The 23,980-nt window shown below is 38.9% G+C and overlaps 2 protein-coding genes across 2 annotated transcripts; one reads left to right on the top strand and one right to left on the bottom strand.

Moving 5' to 3' along the window:
• Positions 1–6,012: 6,012 nt before the first annotated feature.
• LOC142401069 (claudin-7-A-like) lies at positions 6,013–9,617 on the top strand. The gene is made up of 4 exons (XM_075486309.1): positions 6,013–6,498; positions 8,177–8,341; positions 8,435–8,519; positions 8,703–9,617. Exons 1-4 carry the CDS (start codon positions 6,276–6,278, stop codon positions 8,854–8,856), a joined length of 627 nt encoding a protein of 208 aa, XP_075342424.1. The 5' UTR covers positions 6,013–6,275; the 3' UTR covers positions 8,857–9,617.
• Positions 9,618–17,142: 7,525 nt separating this feature from the next.
• npm1a (nucleophosmin 1a) lies at positions 17,143–23,488 on the bottom strand. Its single transcript, XM_075486308.1, has 11 exons — positions 23,347–23,488; positions 21,962–22,041; positions 21,106–21,225; positions 20,896–20,989; positions 20,672–20,790; positions 20,520–20,569; positions 19,725–19,782; positions 19,548–19,628; positions 19,284–19,391; positions 19,074–19,148; positions 17,143–18,701 (listed from the first exon to the last, which is right to left on the bottom strand). Exons 1-11 carry the CDS (start codon positions 23,393–23,395, stop codon positions 18,651–18,653), a joined length of 885 nt encoding a protein of 294 aa, XP_075342423.1. The 5' UTR covers positions 23,396–23,488; the 3' UTR covers positions 17,143–18,650.
• Positions 23,489–23,980: the final 492 nt, after the last annotated feature.

Here is a 23,980-nt window from a genome sequence, read left to right as displayed (position 1 = left end):
GGAGAGTCCTGCATCTTTTCACAGAACCATCATTATCTACGATAATATATCAGATGGATGAATAGCTGCATTCGTGTCCCTGGTTCAAAACCCAGCAGTGTGTTGGATATTACAATCTCTCAGTGACAGCTATGGTAAATCAGTGTTTGACAGGCTTGATAATTATGCTTCAAGTCTGAACAAGTGGAAGTTTAAATGTGTCTGATCTGGCAGATTATTGTGAGCTCTGGGCTGTCACTGCTTTTACAGCGAGTTCCTTTTTGCGACGTGACCTCAGTCAGGGTCAGACAGCCCACTTTCCTTCTCTGATCCTCCTTGTACTTTTCTGTGGCATCTCAAATCTCATGGAGGCATGACTGGTGCATCTCTATTAGATTATTCTCAGTAAACCCACACAGAGTGAAGCAGTCTGCACTCAAACTGAAAGGAGCTTTATGTTTCATAATGCAGCAAATAAGGATTAAGGCATTAAACCAAATATAGTTCTCATGAAAGCTGGGGGAACCAATTACCCTCAGCCTGAGCATGTTTCCATTATAGGAGTCTACATGCTAAATTTGAACAGACATGGGAAATCACAACGTTGTGTTAATTATCTTTTTCAAAGCACTGAATGTCAACGTTCCTCTGTCTGCACCCAATTCAGCTTGCATTGATACTGACATAAATAACAACATCAAAATGGATGGAAAGCAGTCACATAAGGATTCAAGTTCCCAGGGATGCATGTAGATGATGAAACAAATAGAAAACTTGCTTTCAGTATCAGTACTTGCTATGAAGCAAAAGACAAATCCAATTAAAAAGAAACAAATCAATGATGTCATGATAATTTGGTATTTCATCCCTCATTTTCAGTGCCAAGGGAAAACATAGGAATTCACATTTGGTAAAGAGACAAAATCCTCTAATTTAATATTTTGTTGAGTAGATATGATATATACATCTTATATAGAGCAAGAGGAACATTTAGAAAGACTTGGTGATAAGTGGACATGATGTCTGTGGTCCTGTAGTTCAACAGCACATAAAAAAAGATAAAAACAGCACTTTTTAAACACATTGTATAGAGTGAGGTCAGTGAAACCCCACCGTCATTTGGCTTTAATATTCTGTGATTTTGGGTTAGGGTTAACTCTCGGTCACCTCGACCCCCCCTTAATTCACAGCATGATCGGTGATGCCCTAATCTTTTTTGACCTCACTAAGACTAAAAAAAATATTCTCACTATTTAGGGTGGTATTGCACGGGACAAGTAAACAGTAAAAAGAGCACATGGTGTTTCAATAGAAGTGACTGAGTAAGAGCAGCAAGTAACCACCAACCATTAGATGGCAGCATTGCACCTGTACGTTGTAGTTATGCCTGAGGTAACCTTTTGTCCTACATGCCGCTCCCTAGTTTGATGGTACAAAATGCACAATTAGGGTAAAAGGATTATAGTTAGTCACAGTGCTCTTATGTTGTGGGGTTCAATCACAACACGTGATGAGAATGAGAGAAAATTAATAAGTACAAAATTCATGGTTCGAAATATCAAAGGAACTTGGCAATGGTTGGATTTCATTTAAATTGCACTGCCCACATTATTCAAAATAAACATTAAAAAAACAACAACAATCACTTCAACAATGAAGGCTGTTGCACCCGCTCTGTGTTTGGAGGCAAAGTCAGTTCTTGAGTCAACAATACAGTTTAAACTATTAAAATCAACTGTGTTTGGAGTTACCAAAGCCATTTGAGAAGGCTGACACAACTGTCCAGGAATAGAAACACCTGTGGTGCGGGGATACAGGCATTCACATTGTTCCGTAAGCTGTCATCTGTTTCTACTCGGATGAGTCATGTGACTGCTCAAGAAACTGGTGTCAAGTCAAAAACACTGACTGCATGCTCTCTGTGTGTAGGCTGTATGATGACTCAGAGGATGCCTTCGGTATCAGTCTCAGGAAGACTCTCAGAGAAGCTGAAACCAAACATTTACCATATGTTAGGATGTTGTTAAGCTTTCCACAAGTGGTTCACATGCCTGTGCCTGTTCAAATCAAGTTGTGCAAAACAAAAGATTTTAGTGAAATGTTTATGTTTTCTAGGAACTACGAGTACAAGCTGGAACTTAATGAAACCAGTTTGACGAGTAAAGAAACTGTCTCGTAAACTTGAACTTACCATTGACTGACTAAAACACGGCTATACAACACAGAGTAAAGCAGGATTACTGGATTTTTACAGACACTAGCCAATTAGTTAATGTTTAAACTTTTTTGCCAGTGTTATACAATTCAAATAAAAATCAATTTGAGGAAAAACAACATTCAGCACAGATCTGACATGGACAAAAAGATGTTATCTGTACCGGTTTAAAACTGACATAAAATTCCTTTACTGGTGTTTCCTTAAAAGTAAACTATCAACTAAAAATGTTGTTACGCCCTCAGGGCAAACAGAACTTTCTGTGTCATTTTGCTGGGTTCATTCTTAGAAATTCCCCTGGGTTTTTTAATAGTGCAGGTGTGGTAATGAAGGATTGCGGGGGAATGTGTTGTTACCCATACTCTCACATGATTACTAATGTTATAAATTGGCTTTATTCTTAGACTTTATGTATTCATGTTCTGCAGTTTACTAAATAATCTATGTTCTTAGTTTGTACTTTTACACTCTGCTCATACAAACGCAATGTATGTCCAAGACTTTAAGATGACATAGCGGGACAAAATAACTGGGTCAGATAAAGCGTCTCTATTAGGACAGATAGGTCTGGTGCAGTAGATACACGCCTGAAACAACACTCACACACACACATTGGGCCTCATGCAAGAACCGTTCGTACGCACAGATTTGTTCTTAAATCGTCCGTACGAGTGATTTAAGAGAATTTGCGCATTCACCAATCTTTTCGTATTTTACGTTTTCTTTCAGGTACGAACAGAATTGACGAGTGATCCAGACCTGTCGTAGGAGTTTCATAAAATAGTCCGCTGTTATTCCAATCAAGTTTGCTTGACTAATGGCTTGTATATTTAATTACTTTGAAGAAAACATAAATAAATATACATTATACCCCATAATTATGCTGACATTATTTTGTTTGACTTAAATTGGGTTAAATTGTGCACTAATTGAAGGTTCATTTGAATCTGTTACGGGAAGCGCAGCGGCTGTCTTGCTTTTGGATACCTTAGTGCGTCAGGCTCTTGGAACAGACCGTGTGGAGACAGACGAATGGCTGAAATCGCGATTAAGATTGCCAAGGACTGTGCTGCTGCTAATATGCAGCTTGCTAGAGCCACAACTCCAGAGAAAAACACGCCGATCAAACCCAATTCCACCACACGTCCAGGTCCTCCCTTGGATTTTTGGCCACTGGAACCTTTCAGAGGGAGATTGGAGACAGATCAGGGGTGTCCCAGTCCTCTGTGAATCGTGCGCTCCCCTTGGTCATCAAAGCTCTCATCAGTTTATCACCCATGGTACATCAGATTCCCATATACCGCTGTCCAACAAGTACAAATCAAAAGGGACTTTCATGCCGTGGCTGAACTGCCAATCATAATTGGAGCAATAGACTGCACACATATACGCAACAAAACAACCGTGCTGAAGGCCAGGTGGGTGTGTCTCGATACCTCGTTCATGGCGCAATATTGCCATGAACGAGGGTCTCCATCTGAAGCAGCCCAGGCAGACAAGAAGCTGTGGTGCCAGAAGACCCCCCTCATGGACCACCCCATCAAAGTGCCATCATGACGAGGCAACAACTGATTGCACAGCTTTAGTCGCAGTCATCGAGCGCCTGGCCATGGCGAGACGTTTTTTTTAAGCCATTTTCATATCAAACCATTTATTTTTTTATTTCGGTGACATGGTATTAACAGCACTCCTACTTGCTTCCCATTTCTTCGGTTTAGCAGGTCCCGTAATTCCACTGCTGACACTGCTAAAAATGACAGATTTTCCTTTTTGGATCTCTGGAAGCAGAACTTCAATCTCAGAGCCCATAAAGTTTTTTCTTTTTGCGCCTTGATGTCAATTCTCATGACTCAACACTCAACACTTCCTGGCAAAGGAGAGAGGAAGCACTGCCTTATATGGTATAATTTGGGGCGTGGAGTATGCAAATCTACTATCCTCGTGCAAGTGCACTTAGATACGCACAGGTGTGATTCATCATTTACACAGATCGTTTACACACTTTTTCCAAAGTTAAGAGCGCTTGTTGAATCTGACGTGGCGTGTTCGTACGAGACCTTCGTACGAAAAAAGTGAGAGAAATTTAGAATAAAAATACGAAAATGTTCTTGCATGAGGCACATTGTTTATCACATCCAAAGAACATGACGAAGACGGTGGATGGCCTGCTCATATCACTAGCAAAAGTCCAATTATACTTTGTCGAGTGTAAGTACAACCTCTGTGAGATAAAGGTGAACATAAATATGAAATGTTTCCGGATATCGGGGCTCTGTCACTCCGAGTCCAGCGCGGCTAAACTTCACATGTGACCACGAATAAATACTTTGTTTAACTTCTCCAGCTTGTTCTTGGCTTCCAATGAAAGAATCGGGCTAAGACTAATAAATAAAAACAGAATGTAAACTTGTGTTAAGAGCTTGCCAGGAAACAGATGGTTTACAGAAAAGAAAAGCCCTCTTTTCTTCCCTGTTTGTTCTTCATTAACTACAACAATGCAGAAAAGTGTCTAAATGGGGAAGTGGCAGCTGTAGTCTGACAAACATGTACAGTTCAGGAGCAGGTTTATTCATCTAAGGTTGTCTCAGTCATCATGTAGCGAACAAAACAGCTAAACCAGACGGGTGGAATTGCAGACTGCTTTCCTAAAATGGCGATAATTGTTTTCTGAAAGTTTACAGTTGACTTGTCATGGTGTTAAAACCCTGTATGTTGTGAAAACGACAGGGTCCATAGATGAACGATGCCCTCACCTAAGCTCACGCTCCTGTTGAGCTGAGTCTAAGAGCCCACCAGCCACTCCTGCAGTCATGTCGTGGACCTGTTGGCCATGAAAGAGAAAGCATAGAACCAATTAATGTGTTGAATGTAAGAATCACAAGTTCAAAGGAGTTATACGAGTGAAAGAATATAATGTGTAGGATTGCAAAGACAAATAAACACTCAAACCTATACACATACTAACATATGGTCTGATATTTGAATTTGAAGATTAAAGTGTATTCCAATCACCTGTCTGATAATGACATAATCAATTACCCAAGACGATTGATCCCCTTTTTAAAATGGAATAAGCGAATCATCATTGTAGATTGACACTTAATGTGTCAAACCTAACTTTCTGCTTTTTTTCAACTTATGTGACCACAATTTGTTAACATAACACATTGGGGTTTTTTTTTGTCTGGACAGAGACATACAATATGTCTCCTTGAGCGAAAGGTAGTTTTATAGAAAATATTATTTCAAATAGGCTACTTAATAAACAACTGTTAGGAGGCTGAAGCTGTAGACTAATTTATGTGATGACATTGCATACTATACCACACAATTGCAAAACGTCATATGATTTCTGCTGACCATGTCTCTTGCTGTGGTTAAAATTCCAGGATTATGTCAAATGTTGCCTGCAGTACAACCACTTGCATTTTTAGTGGGCCTAAAATTGTCTCCAAGTTTTTTGTTTTTTTTTAGATTGAAATACATAAATGGACTGGCGACCTGTCCAGGGTGTACACCGCCTCTCGCCCAATGACCCTAACTTTTACAAGCCAAATACTTTGGGAAAAATAATAATCTTTCTAGGATTTATTCAATTATTTCGCATTGCAAGTTAAAACCTATCGTGTCGTAAACGTAAAGCTGGATATTGGCTGTTATCTCTGTATAAACAGGCCTAAATATAGTTCTCCTGCAGTGTAGGGGTCTGTTTACATCATGAAACTTCAGGTGTACGCTCAGGCTGATGAGCCGAAACTGCGTGCGCGTCCCCGCCCACCTGATCCAGAAACCGCCTCTAAAAGCTCGCGCCCGCTGTCTCCTTCTCAGTCAAGGTGCAGCAGAGGAACAGGTACGCGAGGAGTCAACAGGAGACTTTTTAAATTAAGATACCGTCGTGGTGACCTTATTATTCTTTCAGAAAGCAAAGGACTACATACATAGATAACAACAAAGGAGCAAATTTAGGTTGAAAATACGAATTTTTAGGGTAGTGGGAGATTGGAACTATCAGCAGGTCGAACACATCCTACTTTTTTTTTTTTTGACGAAGTCGGCCTAAAGAAAGAAAAGAGAAGTTGCAATGGCCAACAAGGGTCTTCAGATTTTGGGATTCGCCCTGTCACTTTTTGGTCTAATTGGATTGATAATTGGTACCATTCTGCCCCAGTGGAAGATGTCCGCTTTTGTTGGGTCCAACATCATCACAGCGGTGTCCATGTACGAGGGATTATGGATGTCGTGTGCGTTCCAGAGCACAGGCCAAATCCAGTGCAAGGTGTACGACTCAATCCTGCAGCTCAACAGTGAGTACAGCAATTAAATTAACTTATTTTTGTCCTCTCCATTGAAAGGTGGTCTAAATCAGAAGGTCATTTAGTCACGTTGTGGATATCCTTGTTCGCTTTAACGCGCAAGGAAAAGCTGTTTAATAAGTGACATGGTTGTTCCCCTCCCCCCTCGTCCCCTCTCCCTCCACTTTTCAAACGCAGGCCTAAATTTTCACGATGATTTAACACCTGTTGGAGCAAAACTTTTTCTCCTTCACCATATTTTGAACTTGTATGTAGCTAACGTCTCTTGGTTGTCTGTTTTTTTTTTTTTGTTTTTTTTTTAAGATTTCAGTGTCCTTGTCCAACAGGTTTTTAATCACACATGAACTCCCTAGGAGAAGGTTTTTATGTGAAACAAAGAGCTCACATCAGCTCTATAAGGAAAGCTGCTTTAAATCATTGTCAGAAATAAAAAAAACACCTCACATTTTTGCTTTTACATTTCGGCAATGATTATGACGCTATTTCCCTGTACACCCCCACCCCCACCTCTCCTTCCTCCTACTCCATGTGTGGAACTCTCCATACTGCAGGTCTTCTCACAGCAGACCTGGATAAAGGTCACACAACACCCCTATGAGCCACTGTTTAGTCAACCTGTCCAAACACCTGCATCACTACCCCCTGCTTTGTCTTTAAAGGCATCAAATGGTTGATTTAGCTTCCTAATCAGGAAAATGGTTGGCCGTGTAGTCTTTTGAAAAGAACATTCAAGGTGAAGGAAGCCGGATTACAGTTGCTTCGTAACATCTAAAACCATCCACCTGGTCCAGGATGCTTCTTCTGTAGTTTTTTTTTTTTTTTTTTTAAATGATTATTTACACTAAAAAAACTGGTTGAACAAGGCATTGGCAAAAATGCCCTTTAAACACTTCAATCAGTTGATTGATGGGATGCTTTTGAGCATAAACCAGTGTCACTTTGCGTTTGTTCTTCACCTTACATTAAAATTTTGTTGAGACTATAAGTTTTTTTTTTTTCTTTTTTTTTTTTTGTTTTTAAACCAACTAAAATGTGTTAATTGATTTATATAATGACTCATCAAAACAGGTTAAAAATACCTCCAGAATAATTCGCCCTATATCCGTGGCCCCACACCAGTTTTGATTTAACAAAAAAAAATATATATATATTTTTGACGAGGTTATTTTAAAAAAAAAGATCGTGGTGCTTAGTAACAACCAATGCTGACGTTTTGAACTGAAATGTTCACCTGCCGATATGGGAAGTTGGGACTGGGAGTGTCTTCCTCTTAATGAAACCAGAAACCTGGTTAGACCTGTTTTAGACTCGCTCACATGCACCCCCACCTCTCCAGGGCATTTTTGGCCTTCCGGTTGGAGCCAGTTTCTGTGGTGCGTTGTTGGGAGTGGCAACAGACAGAAGCTGCTGTGTTGCTCACGGAAGGTGTTTGTTTACTCGATCCTGTTTCAAATGGTTTCTAAATGCATCAATAAAGGTTTAGCAAGGGAATGTTGTCACAATTTACTATAGACACTGCATTTTTGACTTTTGTCAAATGGCAAGTTCTGCATCTTGCTGAACTGAAGCCTGTTGTTTGTCACCACACCTCTGAGCAGATGTGCTGAGGGTTAATAAGTATTAGCGGTGACAATGGCTGATGGGTTCTTTTTCCTGTTTTCTTTCCCAGGTGCGCTCCAGGCAACCCGCGCCCTCATGATTGTGAGCATTATTGTAGCGGTGGCTGGTCTGGGTGTAGCTTGCATGGGAATGAAGTGCACCAACTGTGGAGGAGATGACAAAACGCGCAAGTCCCGTATTGCCATGACTGGTGGCATCATCATCCTGATCGGAGGTAAGCCGTCTTTCGATCACGTCTTTCTGCCCACGTGCTCCTTATGAACAGTTTCAGTGATGCCATTTTTGTATTTATTTTTTTCTCCCACAGCTTTGTGTGGCATTGTTGCTTGCTCTTGGTACGCTCATGACATCATCAGAGCCTTCTATGACCCTTTCACCCCCGTCAATACAAGGTAAATACTTTTAAGTTGATCATTTAACCTTCACAAATGATTTTCTTTCTCTGCAGAGGCCCAGTTTGTAGATGACAGAGAAATTGTGACATTATATCCGTTGTTTTTTTTTATGTGAACTTTGCTTTGTCAAGCAAAATTACTAGTTGGACTGTTTCGACTGACTAATTTCTCTTTGTCAAGGTACGAGTTTGGTTCTGCCATCTTCATTGCCTGGGCTGGAGCATTCCTGACTATTGTGGGAGGTGCTATGTTGGCAGCATCCTGTCCAAGAAGCAAATCTGCTTCATCCAAATATCCCATCTCCAGACCTCCAAGCAGCAAAGAATACGTTTGAAGAGACACAGTCAGACCTCAGTTTGAAGGAACATTTTTATATTCCCATTAGTTCAACTTAGAGATTGGAGCCTTGAAGATGTATTCAAGGAGTATGAGTTTTTAAGTACAGCTTTATTTTTGTTTTATGTTTGTACAGGGCTGCCCTGTGATGTTACTGTAATATTCTAACTCATTAAAGTTTTAAATAATGGCTGTTTACGTCTGAGAACATATTGGTTTTGTCTGTAACTGTAGTTGGGCTCGCTTTGTAAGGTATGCTATACAGTGTACTTTGCATGTAGTCGACAACTGTAGAGTTAAATTATGGCGAAACCCTGCTAATGTTGTACAGCTTTAAGTTGAAAGCTTTCTTTACTTCCTCTATGGTACAGTGCATTAGAATGTACAGTGTTTGGAATATCTGAATTCACTGAATGGAAATGAGGTTAACTGACAACTCTTCCAAAAAGAAAGCATAACAGTACATCTCGCACCCAAGAAGGAATTTTAAAAATCTTAAAATTGATGCTCTTGTGCCACTTTTTAAAAAAAAAAAAAAAAAAAAAAAATTTAGATGAACTAATCAGTCAGTACCACTGCAAACTTTAAAAATCTTTTCAATTATCAGAAACTGTAGCTAACAAAAACATACCAATGCCTTTAACTCAGATTGCCAATAATTCTTACCAATGTTACTGTTTGATTTCTTTTTTTTTTTTAAATGATGAAAATTGTGATGGTTTTGTGTGTGTGTATATAAAATAAAAGTGGAAAACCTCATTTCTGAACTCTTCTTTGGACCTTCCTCACATTAACAATGCAGCTCAAAGTACTTCAAAAATTTAAAACGTAAGAATTTGAATGGAGGGGGGCTTATGAGGTGCCACCAGGGACATAAATCAGAATTAACTTCCATATACACATGAAATTAAACTCTTCCACATACTATACTCAAAACCTTGCACAAACACTAGTAAAAAGCTCTCACATAAACTAGTGAAAACATTTACCTCTTATATAACTTACTCAAAAGCTCTCATACACACTACTGAAAAGCTTTCATATATACTAGTAAAAACCTCATACACACATGTCAAATATTTGTGGATTTCAGTTGAAACGGAAGGCATTTCAGTGAAACAGGAAGGTGTTTCATTAAACCGGGAGTTGCAGTTTTAAACAGAAGTCATTCTGGTTAGCTTTGTGCGTTTTGTGCAATCTCCTGTCGGTATTTTATGAAATAAAATAAACGACAATTGCTCAGCCACCCGCTGAATACCGCACACAAACAGCGGCATTACTCAACTTTATTTTGGCTTCAACGGAGACCCTGCAGCCGGCAAAGGCATACTGCGCTGGCAGGACGGAAAAAGAGATGCTAAGCGGCTATCCACCGAGTCCGGAGCTGGAGTTGAAGTGATCGGTTGCTGCCCAAGCCTTGTAGCATTTGACAGGGTCCTGATCGTCTCCGTTGAAGCTAAAATACTGTAGACGCGCGCTCGATTTTCAAGTGTAGATAGCACGACCGTGCCTTTCCGAAGCGCAGATGGCGTGACCGCAGTCCGCTGAACACCTCACACAAGCAGTGGCATTACTCAACAATATTTTAGCTTCAACGGAGACGATGAGGACCCTGTCAAATGCTACAACGGAGACGATCAGGACCCTGTCAAATGCTACAAGGCTTGGGCAGCAACCGATCACTTCAACTCCAGCTCCGGACTCGGTGGATAGCCGCTTAGCATCTCTTTTTCCGTCCTGCCAGCGCAGCATGCCTTTGCCAGCTGCAGGGTCTCCGTTGAAGCCAAAATAAAGTTGAGTTATGCCGCTGTTTGTGTGCGGTATTCAGCGGGTGGCTGAGCAATTGTCGTTTATTTTATTTCATAAAATACCAGCAGGAGATTGCACAAAATGCACGAAGCTAACCAGAATGACTTCTGTTTAAAACTACAACTCCCGGTTTAATAAAACACCTTCCTGTTTCAATGAAATGCCTTCCGTTTCAACTGAAATCCACAAATATTTGACATATATGTATGAGAGGTTTGAAATATGTATATGAGAGGTTTGACATATGTGTATGAGAGGTTTGACATATGTGTACGAGAGGTTTGATATATGTGTATGAGAGGTTTGACATATGTGTATGAGAGGTTTGACATATGTATATGAGAGGTTTGACATATGTGTACGAGAGTTTGACATATGTGTATGAGAGGTTTGACATATGTGTACGAGAGGTTTGACATATGTGTATGAGAGGTTTGAAATATGTGTATGAGAGGTTTGACATATGTGTATGAGAGGTTTGAAATATGTATATGAGAGGTTTGACATATGTATATGAGAGGTTTGACATATGTGTACGAGAGGTTTGACATATGTATATGAGAGGTTTGACATATGTATATGAGAGGTTTGACATATGTGTACGAGAGGTTTGACATATGTGTACGAGAGGTTTGACATATGTATATGAGAGGTTTGACATATGTGTACGAGAGGTTTGAAATATGTATATGAGAGGTTTGACATATGTATATGAGAGGTTTGACATATGTGTACGAGAGGTTTGACATATGTGTACGAGAGGTTTGACATATGTATATGAGAGGTTTGACATATGTGTACGAGAGGTTTGACATATGTGTATGAGAGGTTTGAAATATGTGTATGAGAGGTTTGACATATGTGTATGAGAGGTTTGACATATGTATATGAGAGGTTTGACATATGTGTATGAGAGGTTTGACATACGTATATGAGAGGTTTGACATATGTGTATGAGAGGTTTGACATATGTATATGAGAGGTTTGACATATGTGTATGAGAGGTTTGACATATGTGTATGAGAGGTTTGACATATGTGTATGAGAGGTTTGACATATGTATATGAGAGGTTTGACATATGTGTATGAGAGGTTTGACATATGTGTATGAGAGGTTTGACATATGTGTATGAGAGGTTTGACATATGTATATGAGAGGTTTGACATATGTGTATGAGAGGTTTGACATATGTATATGAGAGGTTTGACATATGAGTATGAGAGGTTTGACATATGTGTATGAGAGGTTTGACATATGTGTATGAGAGGTTTGACATATGTGTATGAGAGGTTTGACATATGTGTATGAGAGGTTTGACATATGTATATGAGAGGTTTGACATATGTATATGAGAGGTTTGACATATGTGTATGAGAGGTTTGACATATGTGTATGAGAGGTTTGACATATGTGTATGAGAGGTTTGACATATGTATATGAGAGGTTTGACATATGTGTATGAGAGGTTTGACATATGTATATGAGAGGTTTGACATATGAGTATGAGAGGTTTGACATATGTGTATGAGAGGTTTGACATATGTGTATGAGAGGTTTGACATATGTGTATGAGAGGTTTGACATATGTGTATGAGAGGTTTGACATATGTATATGAGAGGTTTGACATATGTGTATGAGAGGTTTGACATATGTGTATGAGAGGTTTGACATACGTATATGAGAGGTTTGACATATGTGTATGAGAGGTTTGACATATGTATATGAGAGGTTTGACATATGTGTATGAGAGGTTTGACATATGTATATGAGAGGTTTGACATATGTGTATGAGAGGTTTGACATACGTATATGAGAGGTTTGACATATGTATATGAGAGGTTTGACATATGTGTATGAGAGGTTTGACATATGTGTATGAGAGGTTTGACATATGTGTATGAGAGGTTTGACATATGTGTATGAGAGGTTTGACATATGTGTATGAGAGGTTTGACATATGTGTATGAGAGGTTTGACATATGTGTATGAGAGGTTTGACATATGTATATGAGAGGTTTGACATATGTGTATGAGAGGTTTGACATATGTATATGAGAGGTTTGACATATGTATATGAGAGGTTTGACATATGTGTATGAGAGGTTTGACATATGTGTATGAGAGGTTTGACATATGTGTATGAGAGGTTTGACATATGTATATGAGAGGTTTGACATATGTGTATGAGAGGTTTGACATATGTATATGAGAGGTTTGACATATGAGTATGAGAGGTTTGACATATGTGTATGAGAGGTTTGACATATGTGTATGAGAGGTTTGACATATGTGTATGAGAGGTTTGACATATGTGTATGAGAGGTTTGACATATGTATATGAGAGGTTTGACATATGTGTATGAGAGGTTTGACATATGTGTATGAGAGGTTTGACATACGTATATGAGAGGTTTGACATATGTGTATGAGAGGTTTGACATATGTATATGAGAGGTTTGACATATGTGTATGAGAGGTTTGACATATGTATATGAGAGGTTTGACATATGTGTATGAGAGGTTTGACATACGTATATGAGAGGTTTGACATATGTATATGAGAGGTTTGACATATGTGTATGAGAGGTTTGACATATGTATATGAGAGGTTTGACATATGTGTATGAGAGGTTTGACATATGTGTATGAGAGGTTTGACATATGTGTATGAGAGGTTTGACATATGTGTATGAGAGGTTTGACATATGTGTATGAGAGGTTTGACATATGTGTATGAGAGGTTTGACATATGTGTATGAGAGGTTTGACATATGTATATGAGAGGTTTGACATATGTATATGAGAGGTTTGACGTATGTATATGAGAGGTTTGACATATGTGTATGAGAGGTTTGACATATGTATATGAGAGGTTTGACATATGTGTATGAGAGGTTTGACATATGTACATGAGAGGTTTGACATATGTGTATGAGAGGTTTGACATATGTATATGAGAGGTTTGACATATGTGTATGAGAGGTTTGACATATGTGTATGAGAGGTTTGACATATGTATATGAGAGGTTTGACATATGTGTATGAGAGGTTTGACATATGTGTATGAGAGGTTTGACATATGTGTATGAAAGGTTTGACATATGTGTATGAGAGGTTTGACATATGTGTATGAAAGGTTTGACATATGTATATGAGAGGTTTTTACTCGTATATATGAAAGGTAAAGCTTTTCACTAGTATATGTGAAAGCTTTTCAGTAGTGTGTATGAGAGCTTTTGAGTAGGTTATATAAGAGGTAAATGTTTTCACTAGTTTATGTGAGAGCTTTTCACTAGTGTTTGTGCAAGGTTTTGAGTATAGTATGTGGAAGAGTTTAATTTCATATGTGTATATGGAAGTTAATTCTGATTTATGTCCCTGGTGGCACCTCATAGGCTTATATGGAAGGAAGTTTTTCATTTGAGTAAGCACTAAACATTTCCCAGAAATCCTTCACATTGTCCTGGAGGTCAACATGCTTAATCATTCTTCAGCCCTGACATGTAACTTCAGAGCCCTGCCCTCCATAATGTTTGGGACAAAGTCCCATTTTTCTGTCACCCTCCCCTTTTCTCCTTCGTCTAAATTTCAGAATCAACCAATTTCCAACGGGATTGCAGTGCACATTTCAGACTTTGATTTAAAGTAATTTTCATGAATTTCAGAGTAGAAAGTCTAACTTTTTCTTTTATACATGGTCCCTCTAATTTCAGGACATGTTTGGGACAGGGTAATGCCAGGTGCATTAAAGCAGTGATGTTTAGTACTTTGTTGCATCTCCCTCACACACAATAACTGTGGCAGCCATACATGCCCTAGCCACAACACTCCCACCGCCATGTTTAACAGATGAGCTTGTTCACTTTCTTCTTGCCATCACTCTGATAGAGGGTAATCTTGGTTTCATCAAACTGTATATGACCATCCTGTTTTTGTGGCTAACTTGTGATTTGCATCTTGCAGCGAAGCCTCTGTATTTCTGTTCATGAAGTCTTCTTTCATAAGTAATCTCTGAAAAAGACACACAAAGTCTGGAATGGCCACTTTAATCACTGCATTGGATTTAGAATTGTACTCTGAGGAGCAGAAGGGTGACTAATAAAAAAAAGGGACTTTGTCCCAAACATGATGGAGGGCACTGTATGAGCATGCTATGAAACATACTGTTCTGGCATTAAATATGTTCCTGCACAGAAATAACAGGCTCAGGTAGCTCAGGTAACTTGTTTCTACTTCGAGGGGAATGTGTAATCGTCAGGGACACACTCCCTATTCTTGGCTGGAAACCATCTTCTTCCTGATGGATGTGTACACAGCATTTTAGTGGCCAATAAACAGAAAGTTGCCTTGCTTATATTGCCATCTCGTGGTGGATGTAGGAATGTACTTTTAGTGGAGGGGGTTGGGGGTGGGAGTGGGGTCTGTAGGAACTGTTTTTTTCTTTACAAACAGTTAATGACACTAAAACAATATTGTGAGGACTGGCTGTGGTTTGCCCTCTGGATGCATTTTTTTTTTTTTTTTACAACACTTTAAGAGCTCTACAGTGGAGCATTTTCACATTTCAGTCTATTTTTCTAAGGCTGTGTTTCATCTCCCCTGGCTTTGTCATTCAAATCTTTTGAGGTTATAACTGTTGTCATTTATCAGAGTCTTCAGTGTCTTGCTCTAGTTCTACTTTACATCTGTTCTCATTCTGCCTGCCAATTTCTGAACATTATTCTTCCTTCCCTCAGGCCAGATTATAAAGCTAACGACAATGATTTTGCTTCTAAGTGGCCAAACCTTCAAACCCCAGTCTACCTCAATTCTTCAAACTCACAAAAACTACATTTTTCATCCTTCTTCAGTAAGGTTATGTTTCTAGTCCAAACTGTGGGTAAGATTGGAAGATCATTGGAAAAAAAAAAAAGTTAAATAACTCGTTTATTGGTCAAATATTTTTTTCTTTGTCACTCTTCCAGATAGACTGACTAATTTCTTCTTCTGCTGTGTATTTTTTTTTTCCTAGAAAAGGACCGGCCACCCTGCATTAATTCTGATCACATCTGTGGTTTCCTCTAATCTAATCAGCTGGGCAGGGCTCCCAGTAACTGTAAATTTAATCATCTGTACTACTGAATCATTGAATGTTGATAGCAAAGTTATGCTTAATCAGCCTGACAGAAAATTGTTATAAAAGGTGAAGATCTATGTTAGCAACTCATTTTTAGAAAACCCTGACAAGATATGCCAGTTTCATAATGGAAAGGCAGCTCAAGGGTTTGGTCTCTGGCTAAAGAACGGAACAAAACGGGCAAATTCCAGAAATATTTGTCATAAAAAACAGCTTGATTTAAAAAAAAAAAAAAACAATAAATCCTGCCAACAAGCATGAGCAACCTGGTTCCTTCAAAATCTTTCAACGGTAGCGGTGACGTCCAATTTTCCATAAAACAACCTACAGATTGCTTCTTTTATTTGGTCAAAAGGTCACAAATTGTGACAATTGCCTTTTGTCTGGCAATTTTGCTCCAATCACAGAAGTAGTGCAGGAAAATGTCACAAAATTCTTTGTGTATTGATAAAAAGTTCAAAGTAACGCAGCGGTATAGAGACAAAATAAAGTTGGCTTCATGAAAATATTAAGGATAATTGGATCATAAGGCTGAATGTCAAATGTTAAACACTATAGGGTGCCACTTCTGTAGAAATGGTGAACAGGGAATACATATTGCTTAAGATAAAGAGGTAAGTAGGACAGAGGGCCCATGGTGCATTCAGAAAAATTCAAATGAGTGCCCAGGAGAATCCGGCAGGTGAAACACTTCCAGAGTTTTAGTGATAAAAAAAATTTATCCGTTGCAGCCCCTCAAGCAAATGAGTATAGCTTATTGTCACACTTTAATGTGATGCAAACGGAACCAATTTGATGTTTTCCCATGTTTGGAAAACAGTGGAGTTCCCCTATGATTAGGTCTTTACTGACTCACTCTACTTCACCTCACAGAGAAGCTAACAGACCGAAACGGTCTAAACAAGACAGTGAGCCTGGCCTCAGATAGTATCATGTATATATAATGTAAAACACTACTTTTCCTTTGTTAACACGTATGCACTTATAACCACAAATCCTTTGACTAAAGACATTTCAGTTCCTCATTAACAGACAGAATTTCCAAAGAACTAATGAATTGCAGCAGATGACTAACGCATCCCTTCTTCACCTCAGTTCAGAGACTCATTGGGGAGGGCCACTTCAAAGTTTGACAACCTTCGTTCTAAGCTGTAGGATCACCTTTTCTTTACCAAACACAAGCCTGGGATGCCTGATGAACAGAAAGAAACGGTACGTACATGCACAGCTCAGAACGTCAGGCTTATTACCTATGAAATAGAAATCCACCTGAGACTGGCAATAACCTCTCAGCTAACAAAATTTAAAGGAAATTTCCATGAAGTAGGATCTTACATGTCAAGAAATAACTATTCAATTATTAGTTCATCATGTTTTAATAGTAAATTGTTGCAAATAAGAAAAGAAAAAAGATAAAATACTGCATTTGTCCTAAAAACAAGAGTACATTTATCAGTACCCTCATTGTAGAGAAATAGGAAAATGGCCAATCATAGTCATAGAAGCAGACACTTGTTTGACAGCACGGAATGGTCTGCTCCAACAGGCCTCATATGCAACCTCATTTATATTCAGAATCAAACTTTAACAAGTCAAATAAACACAGAACTTGCAGCTTTCTCAAGTACAGGTTGGACTTTCTAACAAACATTAAACTAATTTTTGCAAATCTCCTCATGCATACGGTTCTCCTCAAAGCACTCAACCGTTGGCCTTTTGGCCATCAGTAGTCATGGCAACACAAGGCAAACAGTTCTTCAAAGGAGTTGGAATAGGCTTGGTGTTTTACTTCCAATGTTTATTTAGCTTTATATTAAAACTAAATGGTTGAATACTTCTGGACGGTTAAACAGATGACAAGAACATTTTGAATTTCGATAGTGACAATAGAATGAGGCATCGCGGCACGATGCTGGGAATCTTAAAGAAGCATTAACATTCAGAAAACATCCGAGCTACGTTTTCACCAAAGTGCAGAGCATTTGTGTTCTTGATGATGCCAGATAAGTTGAAACGGTCATCACTGGGAAAAAAAAACAAAGAAAGGAAAAAAAAAAAAAAAAAAAAAAAAGTGGGAAACACACACTGCCTGGTCCAAAAGAAATAAAGGCATGCGTCACCTCCTGGATTTAAAGAAGCAACTGATCTGGGGTTGCTTCAGTTGGTCAAGTATAGAGTCCAAAATATGAGGTCAGCCGACTATCCAAGCATACCAAAGGACCAGCTTTTTTTCTTTTACATTTTTATTTATTTATGCTCCTTGATGGCACAGATGTTCTCAGTCCTACTTCAGGCTTAAATTTTCAGATGAATGTTGTGTGTATGCTGATCGAAACAATACCATGATGAATGCCATTAAAGATTAAGGTGGTCCATTATTAGTTGCTTTTTTTGTGCCAGGCAGTGGCTAAAAATTATTTGAGTGTTTAAGATGGTTTCTTTTTTTGAAGGTTAATACACTTGTATGTGCTTTTTGAGCGGGTGTAAAGATGTAATGAGTGCAAATTACTCAGAATGAGGGAGAATCAACCGTAAATGTAGAAATATCATAAACACATAATCCCTACTTAGGAGCCATCAATCTAACAAGAATTTACTTTACACATTTACAACAATGCAAACTTGTGAGATGGCTCCTCGAGGGTTTATTAAACAAACCAAATATTTTATTTGCCCATGGTGAGAGGGTGATGGAAAGATGCGTGTCAACAGCGCACTGTAACCATCCATCACATCTCCTCAAAGGGGGATGCAGGTGGACTTTAAAATGATTTAATTGAAATTGTGAGGCACAGAATCTGGCTTCAGAGGGTTTTAGAGAAACTGGGTATGAACAAGTCACAAAATAGTTAAAACTACAGTCAGTTATTTTTCTTCCTTCAGTGTTTGTCTCCACTTCCACAGCTCTGCAATGACCTGAAGACAAAGACATGAATAGCCAGTTAACACGGTGGACCCGACACTAGATTGAGAAACATTAAAATGAATAATCAGAACATGAGATAGAAAGAAAAAAGCCTTTCTATATGTAGATAGTTTATTTTGTCCTCAGTGCATTTCACTGCAACATATACAAGTATAAACAATTGGTCTATAGTGCCCCCTTGTGGTTCCACCAATAAATGATCACAAAAAATAAAGTTTTGACCTGAATTAACCCCAGATGATTCCTACACAATTTTTTTTTTTTTTTTTTTTTACTTTAGAGGATTATCAAGTATAGCAAGACATAGAATGACTCAAATGCTCAAGAGGACCACATGTTGAGATGATGCTGTTGTACTGTACCTTGACATCTGAGACTTTATGACCATACTTCACGAAGTTCTCAAACTTGGGCTGGATTTTGGGTAATGTTACACCCTAAACATGCAAAGGATCAGAAGAAATTAATAGGAATGCTTTAGTTCTTGAGAAATTCAAATCACTTTGCCTTTTCAAAAGCAAGGAGAAGAACAGTGACGGGCAGATTTCAAAAGGATTTCCATTGACACTAACCTTCTTCACTGCCTCCAACATCTTGGCTTTGAGCTCAGGAAGTGTTAAAATGACTTTGGGTATGGGGGTTTTAGGTGACTTCTCGACTTTCCCTTTGGGAGTTTTTTGCTACAAAAAAATTAAAATAAATACCATTTAGATAAGGAACAAAAAAAAAAAAAAAAAAAAAGTATCCAATAACAGTCTCAGCATTCAACAAAACTATAGTGTCCAAATGGTATGTGGCAGAAACAAATGGTTCAGTTTGTGAAAACCAGCTGTTACCTGCTTTGTGGCCGGGGTGCTGGGTGCTGGGCTCTTGCCGTTCTGAGCTGGGGCTTTTTGTTTAGTTGGTGTTGGTTTGGCCTGTTAGAACAAAAAAAAAAAAAAAAAAAAAAGACAGCCGTTGGTAAGAACCTATCAACTTTATCTATTTATTTACTCCAAGCAACGTTTGCTTGCCTTAGCAGGTGATTCTTCTGCCTCGCTTTCCTCCGCCTCCTCATCCTCCTCCTCGTCACTGGGAAAATAGGAGAAACCCCATCAAGGCTCATTACAGCAAATAGTTGAGCTAAAAAGAAATGTTTGCAGTGGTGGAGATCCAAAACACATCCCAAAGACCAGAATGAGCATCTGAAACTTGAGATGATATCAGTATCTTTAACTCCAACGCTCATTCCGAAACCACTGAAAACATGTTGGTCCATCTCAACATTGTGCAGAAGCTATGGGTCACATTGGACCCATAGTTTAGGATTACAATTAGAGTTCCTCAAACAGATGCACTGCTGATTGGAAGCGGTCAGTTTTTAGCTTCTCTGACATGTATTGTGTATCAATCAAATTAAAACGCAAGTGGCATGATTGTTCATGTCATTATTTGTGAATCCATACACAAGAAAATAACTTATGAGGTTTTGGTTAATGGTCACAGAAGCAGACACTGTGACATAACTCAGACTCAAAAGAACAGAAAGTAAAACCAAACAGAAGATTAAAAAGGGCGTTTCTGGCTTTAACACAGCAAATGAAGCCGTTTGTTTAGTTTCTGCTGAATACGTCAGGACAAGATAAACAGCAACAGTGGCTACGCACAACTGCACAAAATACCCAGAGAAATGAAAAACTACACTAATGTAGCCCAAGTCAAGATACAAAGCAGACTAAACACACTTTCCATCAGAAAAGTGACCTCAACACACAGCAAAGAGGGAAAAGGCTGCAATTTTGTGTGACTGCATAAGGCTGAACACTTACTCATCGTCGTCATCATCATCATCATCCTCTTCCTCCATTTTCATTTTTTTCTGTAAACAAGATCAGATGTAAGTTGTGTTCAAACTGTGACCAATTTCAGGCAAAAAAAAAAAAAAAAAAAGATTAAGATTTGTTCAATTAGTGAAATATACCTGAGACTTTGGGGCAGGTGATGAAGCAGGTCTTTTCTTTATATTTTTAACTTCTTCCTCCTCCTCCTCCTCCTCCTCCTCTTCTTCTTCTTCATCAAAAGACTGATCAGCCTCCATCACTTTGAGAACAATTTAGAATCGTTAGGCTTTCTGACCCAGGACAAACAGAACAAGTTTTCTTTTTCCAGATGGGAGTGTTATCGATTCTTCAAACAAATACTCACTAACAAGATGTTGTCCACTGATGTGGATTGGACCTGGACCCGTCTTCAGACGAAAAACTGCTGGGGGTGTGATTGTGAATCCCCCAAGACACACCTGCAAAAAAATTAACCAAAAGCCACAAAGATGGTCCTTAAGATTTGTGTTATACAGAGCAGCATTCGAATCAGCCCCAGTGTTCGTGGCAATGCAAAGACGAGATGTGTACGTACACTTGGAAGGGTAGAAGGTCTGAGGGAAACCAACGCTGCCTTGACTTTCTGACCCTCTGCATCCTGTCCTTCCACCTCCACCATGTGAAGTTCATCTTTTGTGCTGGGGTCCACACAGGCCTGAAGGGGCAAGAGGACACCTGACTGTTCTGGTGTTCATTCTTAGGGTATCACACTTCTGCCAACTCTTATCAAATGAGGACTGCAGTGCTTCCCCTGTTTGGTCAGACTTGGGGGCTATACTGCAACATCATTTACTAATGTGCTATACTTACAAACATTAATTGATAACAACTAGTCAGAAAATGGAAGGCATCATAGTCTAAAGCTGCCGAGTTATTATTAGACAACATATGCAGCCAGTTCCAGGTTATTCTGAAAGTTTAGGGCTTAAAAATATATCCATCTTTCCTGATGGTTCAAAAGAAGAAGAAAAAAAGAAAGTAACAGTTGAGAGGGGGTTAACAATAGATTATACAGAGGAAAGTGAAGTATTTCCATGTGGGGCTTCTCATTCTTTCCATTTTGTTTAGTTTAATGTTTTTTTGTTATGTGCGAGTGATCAGACTCCAACATTAACCATCAACGGCAACAGACTTTGCTTTAAACAGTGCAGCTCTCAAACCCATCTGATCAGGCCTATTAAATCATTCAGGATGGGTATTAGGTGAGTGATGTCTGATCGATTAGAGTATCTTTAATGCATAATCCACATTCCTGCATGTTTGCAAAAGGATCAAACAATCCAAACACAGTGGAAAGACTATAACAGAAATAAAAACATGTCAATATATTCTTGTATATATTCTCATTTTCAAGGTCCTTCCTCCTCACAAAAGTTGAATTTTGCACTTACCATCCTCAAATCTAGCTGATGCTCCAAGTCATCATCCTCGGGATTGAAGACCACCTCCTTACCGGCTTCCAACACGCATCCTGATAAATAAAAACAAAAAACAAAACACATTTCAGTTAGGAACCCTAAAATTGACTCTCAGGTAAGGCATTTTAAAATAATATATTTTTTTTTAAGTAATATATATATATAAAAAAAAGATTGATCATCTTAGGTCCAACCTGGAAACATGAAGCAATTTGTGTTAAGTGATATATTCAAAGTATGCACAAGAGGGAGCCACTGAGACACCAATGAGAACGGTTCATGGCACGTGTAGAAATACCCCAAAATGAGGGGATTTTTTTTTTTTTTTTTTACTAGAAGTCATGATTGTGCAATTCAAATTAGACAATCTAATGATTGCATTTAAAAAAAAAAAAAAACTTGGGATAGGATCAACTGGCAAGAGTTTCATAATTCTGAGTCCATAATGGTTGGGTCATTTATAGTTTTAAGTACAAGAGATGTACTACTATTCAACGTACAGGGAATAACTGACTGGAAGAACAAAGTGCAAACCATTCTCACAGATTACACTTATGAAGAGTTATTCTGCTCCTGCATGACCTCAGAATTTGGGGTTCAGCGGCACTAGAGAAAGGTTGCCTTTTTTCTGATGTCTGCAATGTAAAAGCGCCTCGGTCAATTAACCTGCTTCCGTATCATCAAGAGGTGAAACTACATGAAGTGGGGGAGAGCAGAGCTCCATATCAAAGAACACTCAACTAATCCACAATATAATATACAATCCACTCAGTAAGTTGTACTTAATGGTCTAGAACACAGAGTTAGGCCAAACGCATAGTTGATTTTCCTGGATAAACGCCGAAAGTCAACAATGTGAACAGGATGGGGTGTTAGCGGTCCGCGTGTTTGAAGCCACGTTGAGATGAATTTTCCTGGCCAGTGAAAAAAGCTCTTCCGTCAGTCTTTAGCTTCGAGTATACAGTTAATCAAATTAGGGTGCAAGTCAAACTACGCACCAATTCCACAACATTTTGTGGAGGGGGGGGGTTCTGAATATTAACACCGTTTCTAAAACACGGGCGCCGCCATGTTGGTAATCAAGCACGTGTGTAACGAACTGGTCTCCACTAAATTCATCACCAGGAGTCAACCTCACGCCATAACATTATTAATAACAACCAATGCAAGATAGTACATATATCATATTCTCTAATACGCTGTTAAATACGTAACCTTCCATCACAGAGGGCCACGTGCAGCTCAACAGTAAAGGTTGGCTTTCTCCTGTGCGCATACTAGCATCAAACTGAATGGAAAAGGAAAAATTGAATGTTTTAACACCTTAAATACACACACAAATAAAGGCATAATCTCACCGTAAAGAAAAGTTTGTGGGGCCATTGGTTCCTCATTCAACCCGTTCATTTTTCAGGTAAAAAGTACCAGCTGCTCGTTCACGGCCGGACAATTATGAACTAAAACTGGTCGGCACTAACTAACGTGCTACGTCGCTTCCGCTCTTCTTCTCTGTTGAATAGAAAGTTTAAAAAGCAACACCGCCACCCACAGGACCCTGGAGTAAAAGGTCGCCTCTGTTTTTCACGCATACTGCGTCGTTTACTGCTGTGTTCAAAAGGCTCCCTCTTTAAGGTCGAGCACGTACGGTTATTGACATGAAAAAACACCAATAAACCGCGCATTTCAAATCTTTTAAATTATTCAGTATTGACCTACATTAGTATTGACAACAGCTGTAATTGTAATGATAATCTTCTTCTTCTGCTAATCATCATCATCATTATCAAACCAGGACTAAGTCTCACTGATGTCAAATATGTCTTTTGCAAGAGTGTTGACAGCCGTGTGAACATACAGGTATTTGACAAAAACACAATAACTATCCAGAGTTGATTGGCTGAAATGAAATGGATTAGGCATACTTGCGAAAATATGGAAACTCAGGGTAAAAGCTGTTTTCAGAGCCACTATGTGAACTGTATATTTTCTTTG

Source organism: Odontesthes bonariensis, chromosome 16 (assembly GCF_027942865.1).
Source record: "Odontesthes bonariensis isolate fOdoBon6 chromosome 16, fOdoBon6.hap1, whole genome shotgun sequence".
NCBI classification, from domain to species: domain Eukaryota; kingdom Metazoa; phylum Chordata; class Actinopteri; order Atheriniformes; family Atherinopsidae; genus Odontesthes; species Odontesthes bonariensis.
The sequence above is the reverse complement of the archived record's forward strand: the minus strand, read 5'-3'. Positions and strand labels throughout refer to the sequence as shown.